This window comes from Hylobates moloch, unplaced genomic scaffold (genome assembly GCF_009828535.3).
Source record: "Hylobates moloch isolate HMO894 unplaced genomic scaffold, HMol_V3 SCAFFOLD_2, whole genome shotgun sequence".
In the NCBI taxonomy this organism is placed as follows: domain Eukaryota; kingdom Metazoa; phylum Chordata; class Mammalia; order Primates; family Hylobatidae; genus Hylobates; species Hylobates moloch.
Window position 1 is genome coordinate 13,935,421 of NW_026652277.1, and position 18,828 is coordinate 13,954,248.

At 47.0% G+C, this 18,828-nt stretch overlaps 1 protein-coding gene across 6 annotated transcripts in view; it reads right to left on the reverse strand.

Annotated features, from left to right (window-relative positions):
- Positions 1-18,828, reverse strand: part of CAMK1D (calcium/calmodulin dependent protein kinase ID) — a 485,392-nt gene that overhangs the window by 21,817 nt on the left and 444,747 nt on the right. For all 6 annotated transcript variants that reach the window (XM_058431871.1, XM_032161229.2, XM_058431865.1 and 3 more), the window contains one exon: positions 17,243-17,318. In XM_058431871.1, the coding sequence (XP_058287854.1) occupies positions 17,243-17,318 (76 nt within the window). The remainder of the gene's footprint in view (positions 1-17,242; positions 17,319-18,828) is intronic.

Genomic DNA, 18,828 nt, shown 5'->3' on the forward strand with positions numbered 1-18,828 from the left:
ATATAAGGGCATGCAAGCCAAGCAGCTTTGTGGGAGTGGAGGAGGTGGATGCCTATGCCCTGTCTTAGGGGATGAGCAGGAATTTTACGGGAGAAACAGGTGGGCTGCCGGCAGGAGCGGCTGCCCGGGAATAAGAGCATGGGGCATAAAACAGCAGTTTATTCGAGCATAGAGGAGCAGCTTGCCGCTGCGGTGCGGCATGTAAGTTGGTGTGCAGCCAGAGTTGAGGTGAGGCCTGGCAGGGCTGTATTCCCCACCCTAAGGTGGGTGGTCTATCTTGCAGGTAGAAGGAAGCCCCTGAATGGTGTAGACAGAGGGGCGATAGGGACAAGTGGCTTTGCAGCAGAGATGTGGCGGGTTTGAGGCAGGAAGACAAGTGGCCAATTCGTTGCAGCCAGAGAAGACAGGGCGGCCTGCAGTGGAGCTGGACGGAGGAACAGACAGTTCAGACAGAACCGGGCAGATCTGGTGTAGGACAGTGTAAACAGCGAAGGCCAGGATGCCTCAAAGGTCCCCAGCATGGACTACAGATGATGCCCACTGTGTGAGGAATGCAGGACACAGAGCAGGTGGCCGGGGTGGCCTGGCTGTATCAACCACAGCACCTGGTAATTCCAGCTCCCTCTTCAGTGGATGCTGCCTACACAGAGAGGCGGCTCCAGGCAGTTCTTTGCAGGCGGGGTAAGTAAGAGAGAGGGCAGCTGAGCCAACTCCCCGAGGCAGCCCCATCCCTGGTAATTAGCTCTGATAACTACACTGGATCTTGCCTAGGTTTCGACTGAACACTAAAAGAAAGCAGGGAAGAGGGCAGAGCATGGGCCAGGAGGAGAGACCTCCACTCAGTGGTGAGGCTGTGAGAGGAACCCATGCTTGTGGCCGCATCAGTGCAAGGCCTTCCAGTTCATTCCACACGAAGCTGTGCAACAAATCCCTCTTCCTTAAGGCAACTGGAGAGAATCTGTTCCATGCACCTAGAACTGCCAACATCCCACAAAGGATATCGATGAGTGATTCCTTTCAGGCCAGGGAGAGCTGGACCAGGTACATGTGAGAGATTCAGGTGAAGGCAGCCAGCAGGCAGCTGGAGTTAGAGCCCTGATGCCAGGGACAGGTGTATCATGGGGGTGCTGGGATAGAGCCATCAGCACATGCATGAAAACCGGGACAGCAGATAAGATGATCACTCAGCTCAGGGGTCGCACACAGACGCTCTACAGACCTGATCTGGCCCATGATGTGTTTGGCCAGCAGCGATTTCAAACAGATATGACTTTGAGTGACCAGAGACAGGTGTTGATTTAGCCAGATCGCCACAGCCCCCAAAGTCCCCATGGTCTTGGCATATTCAAGCATGTATGTATGTGGATGGGGACCAGACTCAAATTCCCTGGAAGCCTGGCATGGCTGGCTGGCTGGGTAAGAACAGCTAGTTTATCTGCTTCTTTTTGTGTGCCAGCAAGCCCCTGGCATGGACAAAAATCACCTAGCTGATTACACATTAGGTCATCTCCCTGGCCCTCCACCTGCTCAGTTGGTGAGTTTGAGTCAAGGGTCAAGGGTGGAGCTGGGGAGAAGGACACTTTGAAAGAGGGGAGGAGCCTCAACACCGTTAGGCCCTGCTGGGCTGCAGAGCTGCAAATGGGACGCAAAAGGGGTGAGCCCTGCAGGCCAGGGCCCAGAGGCTGGATGCTACGGAGTGGGTGGATTCCTCCTCCACAGCTGCTGCAGGAAGGCAGGGGAGAGAGAGCAGTCTGACAGGTAATCAGGGAAGGTTCCCGGGAGGAGGTGTGACCTGCATCTACAGCAGGGATTCAGGGTGGGAAGCTTATATTAATAAAACTGCCTGTCAGGGACTCCTCTGGCTGTCACCAAAGACTAAGCCCTGACCAGGTCCCAGGCATGGAACAGACGGTCCGAGTCCCTATTCTCATGCCATTTACATTCTGGTTGGGGATCAGGGGGACAGATACCCAACACTAACCTTCAAAATAAACAGGAAGTGTAAAAGATACCTAGGAAAGGTAATTTGGAGCTGGTCAGGGGAAGCCTTGCATCCTCAGTCGAGAAAATTCCTTTCTACACATCGTTCTCTGTGCCCGGGGTTGCTCTTCTCCCGCTGTGCACAGACGTGACCTGCTCTCCCCCAAAGCTCCGTGCACGGGTCTATGCTCAGTGATGTCTTTCTTGATCCCACCAGGCCAGGACAGGCCCCCAGCTTGGTGTTCTCCAAGTTTCCTAGGCACCATCATCAAGGCATGCGTGTTGGTTTCTATCTGTCTACGTCCCATTGTCTTCTCTGATAGAGTCTGAGCCCCCCAAGGGTGGTGATGCCTCATTCCTTTTTGCAACCCTGGTCCTAGACCAGTACACAGCATGTGCTCAGCAAAAGGTGGCTGGATGCCTGAGTCGTTAAATGCCTGTGTTCAAGGACTGCCACCCCTCACCCGACTCGGTCCCTCTCCAAACAGTTCTCATTCTTCACAGTCCAACCCACCTGTCTCTTGGGTTCTCTTAAGAAATGTAAAGAGCCGGGCACGATGGCTCACGCTTGTAATCCCAGCACTTTGGGAGGCCGAGGCGGGCAGATCACGAGGTCAGGAGATCGAGACCACGGTGAAATCCCATCTCTACTAAAAATACAAAAAATTAGCCGGGCGTTGTGGTGGGTGCCTGTAGTCCCAGCTACTTGGAGAGGCTGAGGCAGGAGAATGGCGTGAACCCGGGAGGTGGAGCTTGCAGTGAGCCGAGATTGCGCCACTGCACTCCAGCCTGGGCGACAGAGCGAGACTCCGTCTCAAAAAAAAAAAAAAAAAGAAATGTAAAGATATGGGCCTATTGGCCGGGTGGGGTGGCTCATGCCTGTAAGCCCAGCACTTTGGGAGGCTGAGGTGGGTGGATCACTTGAGATCAAGAGTTCAAGACCGGCCTGATCAACATGGTAAAATCCCGTCTCTACTAAAAATATAAAATTAGCTGAGTGTGGCGGCGCACACCTGCAATCCCAGCTGCTTGGGAGGCTGAGGCAGGAGAACGACTTGAACCTGGGAGGTGGAGGTTGCAGTGAGCCGAGATCGCACCACTGCACCCCAGCCTGGGCAACAAGAGCAAAACTCCGTTTACAAAAAAAAAAGAAAAAAGAAATGTAAAGATATTATGGCTTATTATCATGATTATAATGTTTACCTTCACACCTTGACAATGAGTCACTGAAGGACAAAGACTGTGCCATATCTAGTATTTCTTTTTTTTTGAGACAGAGTCTCGCTCTGTTGCCAGGCTGGAGTGCAGTGGCGCAATCTTGGCTCACTGAAACCTCCGCCTCCCGGGTTCAAGCAATTCTCCTGTCTCAGCTTCCCGAGTAGCTGGGACTACAGGCGCGTGCCACCACACCCAGCTAATTTTTGTATTTTTAGTAGAGACGGGGTTTCACTATGTTGGCCAGAATGGTCTTGATCTTTTGACCTCATGATCCGCCCACCTCGGCCTCCCAAAGTGCTGGGATTACAGGCGTGAGCCACCGCGCCTGGCTTAGTATTTCTTTTGTATCTGCCTTTTATTGTTTTGAGACAGGGTCTAGCTTTATCATCCAGGCTGGAGTGCAGTGGCATGATCATAGCTCACTGCAGCCTCGAACTCCCAGGCTCATACAATCCTCCTGCCTCAATTTCCTGAGTAGTGGGAACCACAGGCGTGCACCACCATACCGGGCTAATTTTTTTTTTTTTTTTGGTACACACAGGATCTTGCTGTGTTGCCCAGGCTAGTCTTGAACTCCTAGGCTCAAGGGATCCTACCACCTTGGCCTCCCAAAATCCTGGGATTGCAGGCATGAGCCATCATACTCAGCCTGTGTCTTTCATTAGCACTCAATAACATTTATTTATTTATTTATTTATTTATTTTTTTGAGATGGAGTCTTGCTCTGTTGCCCAGGCTAGAGTGCAATGGCGTGATCTCGGCTCACTGCAACCTCCACCTCCCAGGTTCAAAAAATTCTCCCACCTCATCTTCCCAAGTACCTGGGATTACAGGTACCCACCACCACGCCTGGCTATTTTTGTATTTTAGTAGAGATGGGATTTCACTGTGTTGACCAGGCTGGTCTTGAACTCCTGACCTTAGGTAATCCGCCCGCCTCTGCCTCCCAAAGTGCTGGGATTACATGTGTGAGCCACTGTGCCTGGCCTCAATACTATTTAATGAATATTTGATTGATTATTCTTTGATGAACAAGAAATAACTTTGTGTAAAATATTTATGCTTGTGTGTGTGTGTACTGACTTAAGAAGTTGTACTGAACATCCCAAAATAGGTGTTTACCCTGAAAAAGGAAAACCGAACCAAATTTTCCCAAGTGTAGTACTTTTTCAGTTATTTTTGCAGTAAAGCCTCCTGATGGCCAATGGCATCCACTTTAAATGACAGCCCTCAAGGCAGACTGGAATGAACACAACGAAACTTCAACAAACATGCCCCGGGCAAACCCGGTCCAGCGCCCAACAATGGCCTCCAGGGACTTCCTCGTTGCAGAGCTCCTCCCACCAGCAACTGCCCCGCCTACGACACAGCCGACAGGTGGCGCCTCCCGCTCCCAGCCTGAGTCCTCAAACCGGAAGCTGAAAAGTATGTTTGAAGAAGTACTTTTCACAGGGGGATTCGCACAGTCAAAGATTTTATTCTGGGGTCCAGAAGCTATCACCTGGTCCAACCCCTTGTTTAGGAGACAGGGAAAGTGAGTCCCAGGGAGCTGAAGAAGAGACCTGGGCATGTGTCCTGAGCTCTGGTCTAGAAAAACAAAGACTACTTCAAGCCAATTCTACACACACACACACACACACACACACACACACACACACACACACACACACAGTTATTACTATTATATTATTTTTTTCTTTGAGACAGAGTCTCCCTCTGTTGCCCAGGCTGGAGTGCAATGGCATGATCTCGGCTCATTGCAACCTCCGCCTCCCAGGTTCCAGTGATTCTCCTGCCTCAGCCTCCCGAGTAGCTGGGCTAATTTTTGTATTTTCAGTAGAGATGGGGTTTCACCGTGTTGGCCAGGCTGGTCTCGAACTCCTGACCTCAAGTGACCTGCCTGCCTCAGCCTCCCAAAGTGCTGGGATTACAGGCGTGAACCACACCCATGCTTGGCCAATTCTACAGATACTGACAGAGCACTGGTGTTGTGCGAAATGCTGATCATGGAGCAGTGAGTAAGACAGACCCAGGTCTTGCCCCTCAGGGTTCCGCAGTCCAGCCTTATTTAAATGGGACAGTGGAACGTTTACTTTTCTACAGTAGAGAAACCACTTCTGGTGAATGTGTCCTGTAAAAGTTAATAACCACATCTACCATGTACTGAGCTGTCACTGTGCCAGGCACTGGGCTATGTAATTTACTTATATTATTGTCTCATTTAATGCATAGTTCTAAGCTAAGTTTTTCAATCCTCAATTTCCAGATGAGGAATTAAATGCATGAAAGAATAGGCTACTTGCTTACATCTAAGGGACAGCACAGAATTTTACTGTTTGTCCAACTCCAGAGCCAGGTCATATTAACCTTTAGGACATCAACCCACATGTGCCACTGCAAAGACGGAGAAACACCACACTTGCATGTTCTCTTTCAGAACCTGCCTCTGCAGTCAGACGGTCATGATTTTTTTATACCATAGTTTTGGAAACAGAGCCAGAGACAAGGCCACATGACCTGCCAAAGAAATGAAGAACAGGCTGGGTGCGGTGGCTCACACCTGTAATCCTAGCACTTTGGGAGGCCAAGGTGGACGGATCATGAAGTCAGGAGTTCAAGACCAGCCTGGCCAACATGGTGAAACCCCATCTCTATTAAAAATACAAAAAATCAGCCAGGGGTGGTGGCATGCAGCTGTAATCCCAGCTACTCAGGAGGCTGAGGCAGGAGAATTGCTTGAACCCAGGAGGCGGAGGTTGCAGTGAGCTGAAATTGTGCCACTGCACTCCAGCCTGGACGACAGAGCAAGACTGTCTCAAAAAAAAAGAAAGAAATGAAGAACAGACCAGAAGTCTTGCAGTTCCAAAATCAATGCGGAATGTTCTACCCAGTCTGCGTTCCTGAAGACAGATGGGAGGACAATGGCCAGGATCATGATGGCCCCTGTCTGTGGAGAAAGGTCCTGGAGAACAATGAGGCTGTGTCTATACTGAGGAAATCCCAACAGGACGGAGAAGACTTTCTCAGCGCCACGCTCCCATGCAAAGCTGCAAGAGAATACAAAGGCAAAGGGTTCCCTCTGGCGAGACCCTGCAGGCTCTGTGAGGCTGGCCAAGGCACAGGAGTGCCACGCTGACTGGGAGAAATTGGGAAATAAAGTTAATAGACATAAGTGAATTTTCTAAATACCTGTGAAAGTGCTGACACTTATTTTAAATATTTTATGAAAAAATATTTGAACGTAGCAGTTCACACTGATAACTGAATAATCATTAGTTAATGGCAACCCAGAACTCTCTGTTTTAATCCAACTGGTAGAAAAGGCCATGAAGGAGAATAGAAGTGATTTTTCAAGGAAAAAGGGTGACTTTTTCCTTGTGTGGAAAGTCTTCCTCAGCCAAGAAGTCAGAGGAAAGGAGACACAGGTGCAGAGCCTAGCTCCATCAGGAACTGCGTGAGTGACACTGGGGAAATGAGTCACCCTCTCTGAGTCCAGTTTATTCTGTGAATGGGGATAACAATACCCACTTTATATAAATATTGGAACATATGTCATGTATTCCATATGCTAATATGTATGACACATAAAACACACATAGATATACAGACAGGTGATGGATAGATATAGATAGATGACAGACTGATAGAGGTAGATGATAGATAATGATAATGAAGATAGATATAGATAGGAAGATAGACAGATGACATGGATAAATAGGTAGATAGATAGATGGATGGAAGGATGGATAAATGGATAGACAGATGACAGAAAGATGAATGGATGGATTGGTGGATGGATTGATGGGTGGATGGATGGATGAATGGATAAATAGAAGATGGATAGATGGATGGAAGGATGGTTGGATGAATGGATGGATGACAGATGAATGGATGGATGAATGGATGGATGGGTAGATGGATGAGATGGACAGATGGACAGATGGATAGATAGATAGATAGATAGATAGATAGATAGATAGATAGATAGATAGATAGACAGACAGATAGATACACAGACAAAAATATGGATGGATGGATGGATGGATGGATGGATGGATGGATACTAGAGATGTAACATCTGAAAGTTCCAGTGACATAGTGATCATTAAATGCTGCTTCCCACACCCTTATCCCCCTCTTCTCCTTTTCATCCCAACTCCATCTCCTCCTTCTCAGGTTCCTCCAGCTGAAAGATGCTGAAGTGCGAGGGCAGCCACATAGCATCAGGAGGAGCAATGTTGAGGTGGAGAGAGGAGCAGATGAGCCCTGAGGATTCACCTCAATGTCCCACACTCTACCCATGAAAATGAAGCAATATATTTTAAAATTTTGGGCAACGTCTCAGAACCACCCACTAACAACTGTACACCCTGACATAACCTTCTAAGCTGCTGCAGAAGGTACAGAGGGAGATGCTGACTCTGGTCATTATTCTGAGGGCTGTATTATGAACATGAAGACAGAATGCACTCGACCTGCTTTAGAAGTTTGATCTTTGCATGTCAGTATTTCTGAACACTTAGCCAAGGAACCCTCAATTCTAAGAACAGCTCAAGCTTTCCCGAGAACGCTTGCTGAAAGGCATATTTGTTAAGGAATATTTTTTATGCAGTTAGGCCAAGGCGCCATAAAAGTGACCAAAACAACAAATCTCTATGTATATTACAAACTAGGCAAGCTTCAAGGCCAACCCAGGTCCAATGGGGGTCTGAAAAACACGAGCAAAATCAATCAACTCTGGGCATTCTCCTTTGGACAACAGAGTGTGTCCACATGTAGCGACCACTGGGTGGCCACTGTCTGTCCTCTGCCTTGGCACTCGGTCAATATTTAACAAATGTTTATTGAATGAATGTCTGCACCCTGTAGGAAGAAATCTGAATTGTATTCATCTTACTCTGTATAATATGACAGACTTTAAGAAATAATAAAATAAAGCAAAGTTTTTAAAAGCTGATAAATCTTTTGTACTTATTTGCAAGGCCAACTTAGTAATCAAAACAGGCTTCAGCATATTATTTGGGTTTACAGCATTTAATGGCCAATGAGACCTGAATCGTTATAAAAATGTAATCCAGTGATTTCAGTAACCGTATATTCGATTGTGTGCATTTCCAGAGCTTTCTCCTTGCAAACTTACAAGAGAGCAGGCTGTGGAAACTAGGAATGGTTCACATATTAAACCATGCAGAGGGTGACTCCGGCAAAGTACTCGTGATGAAAATGCAATGGGGATAAATGCCTGCTGCACCCCCTGAGGTTTGGACAATGCCTTGAAAACTGAGGAGTAAGCAGATTAGGAAAAGATTTAGGGGAAAAAGGAAAGGGAATACTGGAGAGGAAAAAGGAAACCCATTCCTTAGAAAGTTGATGCACGACTGAAATTGAACACTGGCGGGGAGGAGGGGAGGGAGAATAAAACTCATTCCCAGGCATGACTAGTAAGCAGCAAAATCCACGTTTTGATTCCTGCATTAGCCAGATGGACACCACCTCAAGAAGCCCAGAGCATTTGTGCAGAGTACCAAACCTCCTCCTAAAGGGCCAAACACATCTGCAGGAAGTTGGGAAAAAAGCACTTTCAGCGCAGCTCATTCTAACAGTGAAACTGAGTGCACACCAGGGACAAAGCAGATGAGTTAGTTCTCACGAGGGTGGATTTCACACCAAAGCACGAGGGGTGCAGACATCCAACCTGGAGGCGATTAGCACCAAGCGCAAACCGATGATGCAGAACCCATGGAGGATTTCCAAGTTCGATTTCTGCAGCTTGACTTTGCTTACTTGGTGGTTAGGTTCTTCCTTCCTCCCTCCTTTCTTCCCTGGCTTCCTTCCTTCTCTCCTTCTTTTTCTCCCTCTTTCCCTCCCTCCCTCCCTCCCTCCTAGTTTGGATGGGTAAGCAGTTACGCATCTGCATAGGCTGACAATGGCCCCTGGGCAACGTCTTGCTCCCTCCATCCCACTGGCTGAGGCCTTTCACTGCACTTTCGGCGTGTCCTCTTGGCTGACTCCTCACAATGCACTTCTGAGATGGACTAGAAAACAAGCCCTTGGAATGTGGATGGCAAAGAGACCAGAAGCGGGAAGGTGTCACCGTGCACCACATGACATGGTGTTGCATTGAGTCGTGGGCTTCTGATCAACTCTTCCAAGGATCCTCCCACCCATGTCCTCCAGGGTTTCCCTGACTTGCTGGTGTGCAGTGGAATCCCTCCCCTCCCAGCCTCCATCTCTACTCTCTTCATCACAAATGGGGCCTGAAGCCACCTGCTTGCTATTGTGCCACTCGCCGTGGAGCTGGGCATTTTCCCCCTGTGCATGCTCTTTGGTTCTTTTCATCATCTATGCCCTGCTCCTGTCCTGCTGAGTGCTGCTTCTGTGCAAATCCAATACATATTTAAAACCATAATAAAGAGCCCCTGATTCTTCCGTGTGCACAGTGTCCTGCTAGGGGAATGAAAAATCCTGATAATTCAGAGACTATATTTTCCCCATCCCCAAGTTTGACATTAAAAGTTCAAAGCTCGATTCAACTCCTTCAAACTCTAATTTAAACACTATGCTTCTAATTGAATGGCACCTCTTTTCTCAAACACAAACAGCACATTTTATCTTTAGATAATTGAGTCTTTAGAGGATAAACCATCAATCTCTCTAGGCAGATATTGAAGACGGAGCCCTTCCCACGGCCTGGACTAGCTCTCTCCTGGCAGATTCTCACCCATCTTTCCAAACCCAGATCGCTGTCATCTATCCTGGGAAGGCTTCCTCAGGCCAGGGCAGAGTCCCAGCTCTGTTCTAGGAGCTGCCCCACCACCTCCCTCCCATTTCAGGCAGCTGGTAAGACTAGATTGTAATTTACCTGTTTACTGTCTGTCACCTCCAGCAGACAGTAGGTGCCTCCTAGGCCAGGCCGGTGATACATCCATCTCTGCATCCCCATCACACTGCCTGATACATGTTAGGCTCGATAAATGTGAGTTAAGTGAACGGATGTCAATCCCTGCCTTCCATTCTTCAGGCTAAATATCCCAAAGCCTTTAGCTGCTATATAAACTATGGCTTCTAGGAGATGGGGTTAAGATGAAAATAAGAGCACAGGAAGTAAAATGTTTCTCCACCTGGCCTGAAGCCATGCCATTCAGGGCACAAAAGTGACGGCTGTGAGCCACTACCTTCTGACCTCTCGCTCTGTGGTGCCCTCTCTACCTCATGGCCTTTGAAGGCAAAGCCACAGAAGCTGGTGCATTCCACACAGCCTGAGGTCACCGGCAGGGAGTTGCTCCCCTCACCATCTAAAAGCCCGATTTCCCTCAACTGCACTGCTTGTGAAGTTTCCCCCATCACTGTTGCGTACCTCCTGCACCTGCTCTTTGACACCAGAGTATTTTGAGGGGTTACAGGTAGTAAACCAATTGTCACAGACAATGACTCAAGTCCCTTGCCTCAGCTTAACAAAGCTGAAATATGGCCCAACTTCTGCCTGCAACTAAAGCTGCAGGGACTCACAACCCACAGGTGGCATTTAGCCATCCCCAAGAAGTTTTCTTTCTTTTGGAACAGGGTATCAGAGCAGTGGAGGCGGGTGGCCTTAGATATATTCACGAAGCCTGTGCTGGTCTCCAGGCCACCTTCTCCACAGAAGGATGATTCCACTGAGCAGCTCTTTCTATTGGCAGAGAACATGATGGGGAGACGAGGTCCTTTCCGAAAACCCTTGGAAAGCAGCCAAACCGAAATGCAATCCATGAACTAAAATCAGCCAACTGGGAATCATAACAATCAATGCCTGCTGACATCAAACAACGATGCTGGAGTGATAATGGGAAAGGGTGGGTGGCTGGTGGCTGGTCTTTAAAGCAGAAGAAAGGAGGGGTCATAAGAACTGGTCAGTAGGGGCTGGGCACGGTGGCTCATACCTATAATGCCAGCACTTTGGGAGGATCACTTGAGGCCAGGAGTTCAAGACTAGCCTGGGCAACATAGTGAGACCCCGTCTCTAAAAAAAAAAAAAAGTTTTTTTTGTTTTGATTTTAATTAGCTGGGCATAGTGGCATACTCCTATGGTCCCAGCTACTTGGAAGCTGAGGTGGGAAGATGACTTGAGCCGAGGAGGTCAAGGCTGCAGTGAACTATGATTGCACCACTGCACTCCAGCCTGGGTGACAAAGCAAGACCCTGTCTCTAAAAAAAAAAAAAAAAAAAAAAAAAAAGGAACTGGTCAGCTGTGCTACCCAGCTGATAGAAAGAGCTGCTCAGCAGAATCATGCTTCGTGGATATATCTAAGGCCACCCGCCTCCACTGCTCTGGTACCCTGTTCCAAAAGAAAGAAAACTTCTGCTTTTCGTTCGGTTTCTCACGGAGCACTTCCTATAGGGGACAGAACATGTTTGTTTGTTGACACGCATATTCAATTACCTTGTGAAGCACTAACTGCAGTATGATTTAGTAAATGGATAGTCCAGTCTTTTTTTTTTCTCCTCTGAGTCTAGTTAGTGTGAATCAATTCACAAAGATGTCTGAACAAGATGAATAAACAGATCAAATTGAGTTTACAAATTTCTAAAGCCAAAATCCAGACCATGGGCCCACAGTGGCCTGAATGAGGCACCGTGGCCCACCTCACAAAGCTCATGAATATAACCAGGTGACTGTTGCCCGCTGGCCACATCAGTGAAAGGTCCCTGTTAAAGTCAGCACTCCTCATACTGATAGGAATAACAGCTATCACGACCCCCCAGGGCTTGGGGCTCGGTGACCACGCTGCATTCTCTTTGGGGGATGCCTGGGCTCAAGTTCTCCTTGGAACATATGTATTCCATCAAGAGCCAGCTGTCAATTGCTCAGAGGGATGGGAACTGCCTTGGCGAGGATCATCTTTTGTTTCAGAACATGGATATAAGCATGCAGATTAGGCCTTCCCTGTTCCATTCTTCCAAAGCTAATTCAGCTGCATGCACGGGCAAATCGACATTTATGTGAGCAAATTTTAAAAAGTGAGCAATGTAGAGGCTCACTAAAGAAAGCGGGGTACCATCAGCGTTTTGCCTAGAGTTTCTTCTAGGCAGAGAGGTCTGAGGTCTCCCCACCCATGGCCAAGTTCAGCCTACCCGTCCGGCCTGCTCTTGTGCCTTTGACATGCCTGTTCCAATTTGGGAGTGGGAATCTCTTTAGGATCCTTCTCAGCTGTTAGCCCACATCCACGGTGTCTCCTCACAATACGCAGCATACTTGAGTATAATTTAGGCAAATGATCATTAAATAATCATTCAAAAAATGAGTATCCTTCAAGTTCTGAGAAGAAAGGCGGGCCACATGTTAACACAGAATCAAGATTGATCTGTGAGATGCTGAGGTTCATCTTGACTGAGAAAATTTGTGCCTTGGACCTTATGCTGTCTTGGCTGAGCCAAGCCCGCCACACTGGACACCAACACGCTTATCACAAAGCGCAACCCACGCCATCCTCAGCCCTTCCTGGCAGCATAAGCTATTTGAGCAAAGATGTTTTTTGCAAGTCCTAATCCCCAAAGCAAGATTCCTGGCAGGATAAGAACTCATCACATGGGTTTTTAAAAATGAGTGTCCTTGGTAGGAAAAAATACTTCTCCTTCCAAATGATGAATAGTAGATAAATGGAGACCAAAAGAGGGCCAATTTATCAAGTGCGCACACCAGCAAGAGGAGGAATGTTTATCTGGCGTGCAAGAGGAGAAAACTTGGTGCCACGGCCTGTCACGGACACTTTGGCTGCAGTCTAATATCTCAGCGTGACAGGTTTATCAAACAAAAATAAGAGTGCTACGCTCCAAAACACTGCAGGGGCTGACCTCTTTTCCATTACAGTGGCTGGGAAGAATGAGGCGCACCGTGCCTTCCCTGTGGGGAGGCGGCCTCCCTGGCATGCTGCCTGTTGGTCATGGACCACTCAGTGGCCTTGTGCATACGTCTTTAGATGGGAATGGGAGACCAGGCACGGTGGACCCACGGGAAGGAGAAAGAGTCTGAGAATGAGACACACGAGTTCTGAGGTCTAATGCTGCTTAAATCCAGTGCCCACCTCTGACATCGACACAAACCCAGGCTACAGAACAGTCAGAGGATAGCTTCATGAGCCCTCACACAGGCTGCGGCACCCTGCTCCGGTCCTTGCCTCCCTCCCCTGTCCTGTCTGATGCTCTTATCTCTCTGCTTATCCAACCTTCTAGACCCGGCTTGATGCGGCTTTTCCCTGTCCTCAATGACCACTGCATTCTGTGACCTACTATAGCCGTGCACGGGCCTCCCTGTACATCAGACCCCCAGCCTCAAACTTATCATTCTTAGTGTCAACAACCAGCATTTATTGATCACCTTCTCTATTCCAGGCACCGTGCAAAGGGTGAAACATGGAAAGATGATACAGACTCGATGCCTCTCAACAGAGTACCAACCATCTGTATGGTGAGAAAAGATGAATTCGTAAGGAGATTAATCTACTGATAGTAAAGTTGAGGCTGGTGGTTCTCCAAGTACCCAGGATTTGACCTATCACCCATAGGAGTCGGAACATCTTACAGAATACAACTGAGATGCCAAGAGTCCATTCATTCTCTGCTTGGGACTCACAGAGCTCTGGAAGGCACCAGGGAAAACAGAAGCCCAGGCTGCCATCTTGAAGTCTGACACAGTCATGAAATTGATCTGGGACTAGTCTCTGGGGCAAAGCTAGTGTGACCAGGAAACCATCAAGTAGAAACTTACCAAATTTATACTCAGGGAAATACGGCATGTCTTTGCTTAATACTACACTTGAACCCTGGTAAATATTGCAGTGTATGTGGAAATCATAAGGGTTTGGGTGCACCACTTGTCAAATCATACTCAGAAGTACGTGCCAGGATCTCTATCCTAGACCTTTCCTGAACTCCACATGTGCATACACTACTCAGTGGGTATCTCCCAAGGGTCTCAAGCTTAATGTATCCAAAACCAAATTATTGATCTCACCCACCCTCCTAAATCGGCTCCTCTACCACTCCTCTCTCCTTTTTCTTAACCATCAACACAGTTATTTAAGCCAACTCCTTGGATTGAGACTTGAAGACTCCCTCTCCTTCATCCTCCACATCCAAAATATATCTGAGATCTCTCCACCACTCTCCCCATAATCACTGCCTCCCCAGGAGAAGTGCCTCTCACTGCTCCTCTGCCCAGAGCTTCCCACTCAGTCTCCATCTTCCACATTTTCCTTCCAATGCTTTCTTCAGAGTGGCTGGGATAATACTAGAATGTAAATCAGATCAGATGACACCACTGTTCAAAACCCTTCCTACTGCTCTTGGGTTAAAATCCAAACTTTCTACCCAGTCTCTCTTTGTTCGGGCACTAGGTTACTCCTTGCATGTTGCCTTCTGATGTACTGTCTTGATACTATCTCTAGCCATGCTGGCCCTCTTTCCAACATCTTCCTACCTATGGTCCATGACAGATGTGGTTAGTTGCCTACTGCCGACCTATTTTCTGCCTCCTTCTTCATTATAAGAACTGTGCTTTCACTCATGGCTTCTCCCCACTGTCAATTGCTCCACTTGGCCAACCATGATGATCCTGTTTTCTTTGCCAGTGACTGGATTAGAAAAGATACCAGACAGCTTGCTCTTCTGTACTTTTGCTACAGCATGTGAGGACACAGCAAGAAGGTGGCTGTCTGCAAGTCAGGAAAAGAGCCCTCACCAGGAAATGAATTGGTTGATACCTTGATCTTGGACTTCCAGCCTCCAGACCATGAGAAATAAATATCTGTTGTTTAAACCACATGGCACTTTGTTGTAGCAGCCTGATCTGACTGAGACATCATAGCTTAGTTTTAAATTGCTTATCCCAGTCATTCTAAGAAACATCTGTCAATATCTGTCAATATGTACCTACCCAGAGCTGTACCAATGCCTGCCCCCAAGGCTGTAACTTCAGGGAAATAATTATACAAACAAACCCAAAGGGAGTCCACAGACGTTCATGTAGACCAGAGTCATGGTTCAAGGTTCAGATAGACATAAAGGAACAAATAACCAGAAGGCCAAAAAAGGGCTACTTTCCCCAGCCCCAGGGACTGGTACCAGCTTCTCTAGACGACTGATGCCAGCTTCAGTTCTTTGCAGGAAGAGGCCTGGCCTAGCGTTTATTTCCTTAGGTCTTCCATAGTCAAGCTGGATGAGGCAGGACCTCTGATAAGATTTCTAATTGAGGACTTAGAGAGCCAGGGTGAATAACACAGGGCTCTTGTCCAGTGTCTGCTTACCCAGGACAACGACCACACCCCCTGAGAAAATAGTATGCAAAATTGTGTGCGTGTGTGTGTGTGTGCATGCACACATGTGATTTTATGAGGGGATAGGATCCACTACTTTCATTAAATTCTCAAAAGGGTGTGAAACACACCTCAGAAGGATAAAACTGCAAAAGGTGATCCATGTCCTTTGAAAGGGAAAGCATTCTGTAAGTGCAGTTATGTTAGTTTTAAAGCTCAGATGAATCTGCCCTTTTCCAATATTGCAATGGATGAAATTCTCCTGTGATAACGGCAAGAATCTACAGGCACTGTTACCTAAATCCACACTAAACTACAAATGCAGCCCAGCTGAATGCTGGAGAAAGGCCATCTGCTTCTCAGATACTGCACCAAAACCAATGTGGTGGTGGTGTAGTGGGGGGATGTTTCCAGCATTCCTGGAGGAGAAGAGGATGCCACACACTGCCAGAACTTCCTCCAATCACCATCCCCTGCAGTCTTTCATGGTGTGCAGGGGGCTCTTTCTGCAAGGAAATGTTCCCTCCTTGGGGATGATGAAATGGGGAAATTCATTTCCTAGCAATTGCATAAACAAGTTGGCCTAAGCCTACCCTAAAAGTATGTTCCATAATATGCATTTGAAAGTATAACTTCTAAAAGAAATTGTAATTTAAAAATAACTTTACAGTAGACTTAAGCAAAACAAATAAGAAACAAAACTGATGATCCTGAAACAACTGCAACAAGCCTATGGCCTAGAATTGCATTTCCTGGGTTATGGAGATAAGACGTCTCAGAAGAAATGAGAAATCTAAAGGCGAAATTGAGATTTTCATTGCATTTTTTTCTCATTATGACTTCTTTGAGAGATGCACTATTTCCATAGTGGTTTATATCCACTAAAAAGCCAAAGTGGCACATGAAAAGAGGCTTAATTAGCTATCAGAAAAATGCAAATTGAGACCCCCAATGAGATACCACTTCACACCCATTAGGGGGCTATTATCGAAAAAAAGGAAAATGGCAACTGTTGGTGTAGATGTGGAGAAAGTGGAATCCTTGTGTTTGCTGCTGGGAATGTAAATTGGTGGTGCTGCTGCTACAGAAAACTGTATGGTGGCTGCTCAAAAATTCAATGTAGAACTACCACATGGCCCAGCAATTCCACTTCTAGATAGAAACCCCAAAGAAGTGAAAGCAGGGATTTAAACAGATATTTCTACACCTGTGTTCACAGCAGCATTATTCATGATACCAAAAGGTGGAAACAACCCAAATGTCTATCGATGGACCAAGGGGATAAACAAAACATGGTCTATCCACACAACGGAATATTACTCAGCTTTTAAAATGAAAGGAAATTCTGACCCATGCTACACCATGGATGGGCCTCAAAGATATTTTGCTAAGTGAAATACACCTGACATCAAAGGATGGATACTGTGTGATTCCACTTATATGAGGTCCCCAGAAGAGTCAAGTTCATAGAGACAGAAAATAGTACAGAGGTTTCCAGGGGCTAGGGGAGAAGGGAAAAAGAGTTTTTACGTAAGGGTACAGTTTCCATTTGGGGTGATGGAAAAGTTCTGGAAGTGAATAGTAATAGTGGTTGTGCAACACTGTGAATAGACTTAATGCCACTGAACTGTACCCTTAAACATGGCCCTGAACTGTACCCTTAAACTGTACCCTTAAAAATGGTAAATTTTGTTTCATGTATATTTCGCCAAACAAACAAAAAAAGGCCAGTAGAGGCAGCAGGCAGTACTTACAAGATATAGGCAATCACCCCGATGGACCAGCAGTCAACGGCTTTGCTGTAAGGTTTCTGGGCGAGAACTTCAGGAGCTGCAGAAAGACAAAGAAAAGACACAGCCTGACAATTTACATGCCTCAGACTGAAGACAGTTTTTGGGGTCTGCTATTTGGCCTGAACTTTCAATGAGTATAAAAACTGAGTAGAGAGACATAACCCATTTTATGTGTTGGCTTTTTTTTTTTTTAAAGGAAGGAAGATTGGGTCTTGCTCTGTTGCCCAGGCTGGGGTACAGTGGCACAATCATGGCTCACTGCAGTCTTGACCTCCTGGGCCCAAGCAAACCTCCCACCTCAGCCTCCTAAGTAGCTGGGACCACAGGTGCATGCCACCATACCTGGCTAATTTTTCTTTTCTTTTTTTTTAAGAGATGAAGTCTCATGATACTGCCCAGACTGGTCTTGAACTTCTGGCCTCAAACAATCCTCCCCCATCAGCCTCCCAAAATGCTGGGATTATAGGTATGAGTCACTGCACTCAACAGGCATTTTTAACTAGAAAGAAATATGAAGACGCTACAGTATCTAAAGAATGTAAATAAAAAAATAACGAAGGGGTGTGTGTGTGTGTGTGTGTGTGTGTGATGCGAGATTACTGATGGAACTCAGTCAACAAACACATAATACATGGCTATTTTATGGCAGTGCCATACTAAGCACTGTAACTCAGATCAGGCTGACATAAAAAGAAATACTCATTCTGGGGTCTGGAGTCTGTGATGTCACCTCAAGTCAGCTCAAGGCAACATTTCTGGCCTCTGTTTAGGGCCTTCTGGGTGCTGTGGGGTCACAAAGTTGAAGCACCTCCCTGGGCCCTCCTGGAGCTGACAGTGCAGTGGAGCTCAGAGCTAAGGCCTGCCCTCTGAAATTCCTGCTTCAGGCCTGCCCCTAATTCCTTCTCTAAGGTTTGGGGAGGGTGTCAGCATGCTCATTGCATTTTCCCATCTCATCTGTGAAACAGAAAAACTGCAATTCAACCTTGCATTCTTGGTTCTAAAGCACTCTTCATCAGGAGTCATCTATGCTGGGGGCTTGGGCTCGCTCTGTACTCCCTGTTCCTGGCCTTGTGGCTTGTTCTATACTGATCCTGACTCCCTGTTCTTGGCCTTGGGGCTTGTTCTATACTGATCCTGACTCCCTGTTCTTGGCCTTGGGGCTTGTTCTATACTGATCCTGACTCCCTGTTCCTGGCCTGTGGCCATCGCCCAGCATTGGCTACCCACCCACTCTGGCGACCAGCAGCGTCTGGCGTAGCTGGCACTCAGTATATGTTAGTGCAAAGAGTAGATAAATACAAGAAGAGGCAGTGAATCTGAGTAAAATCTCCTTTGCCCCCAAACACATCTGATGGCAGCGTCTTTAGCACAGACTTTCCAGAAAATTTTTAAGGATAGAGACAAATAGCTAGAGCTGACAAGGTACTTGTTAGAGGCTGAGTTAGGTCTTCTTTTATGATGTATTCACTCACTCACCCCAACAATCCTTGACGGGAAGTGCTAGTAGCATGGTCACTATTATTCCCAAATTACAGGGGAGGACGTAG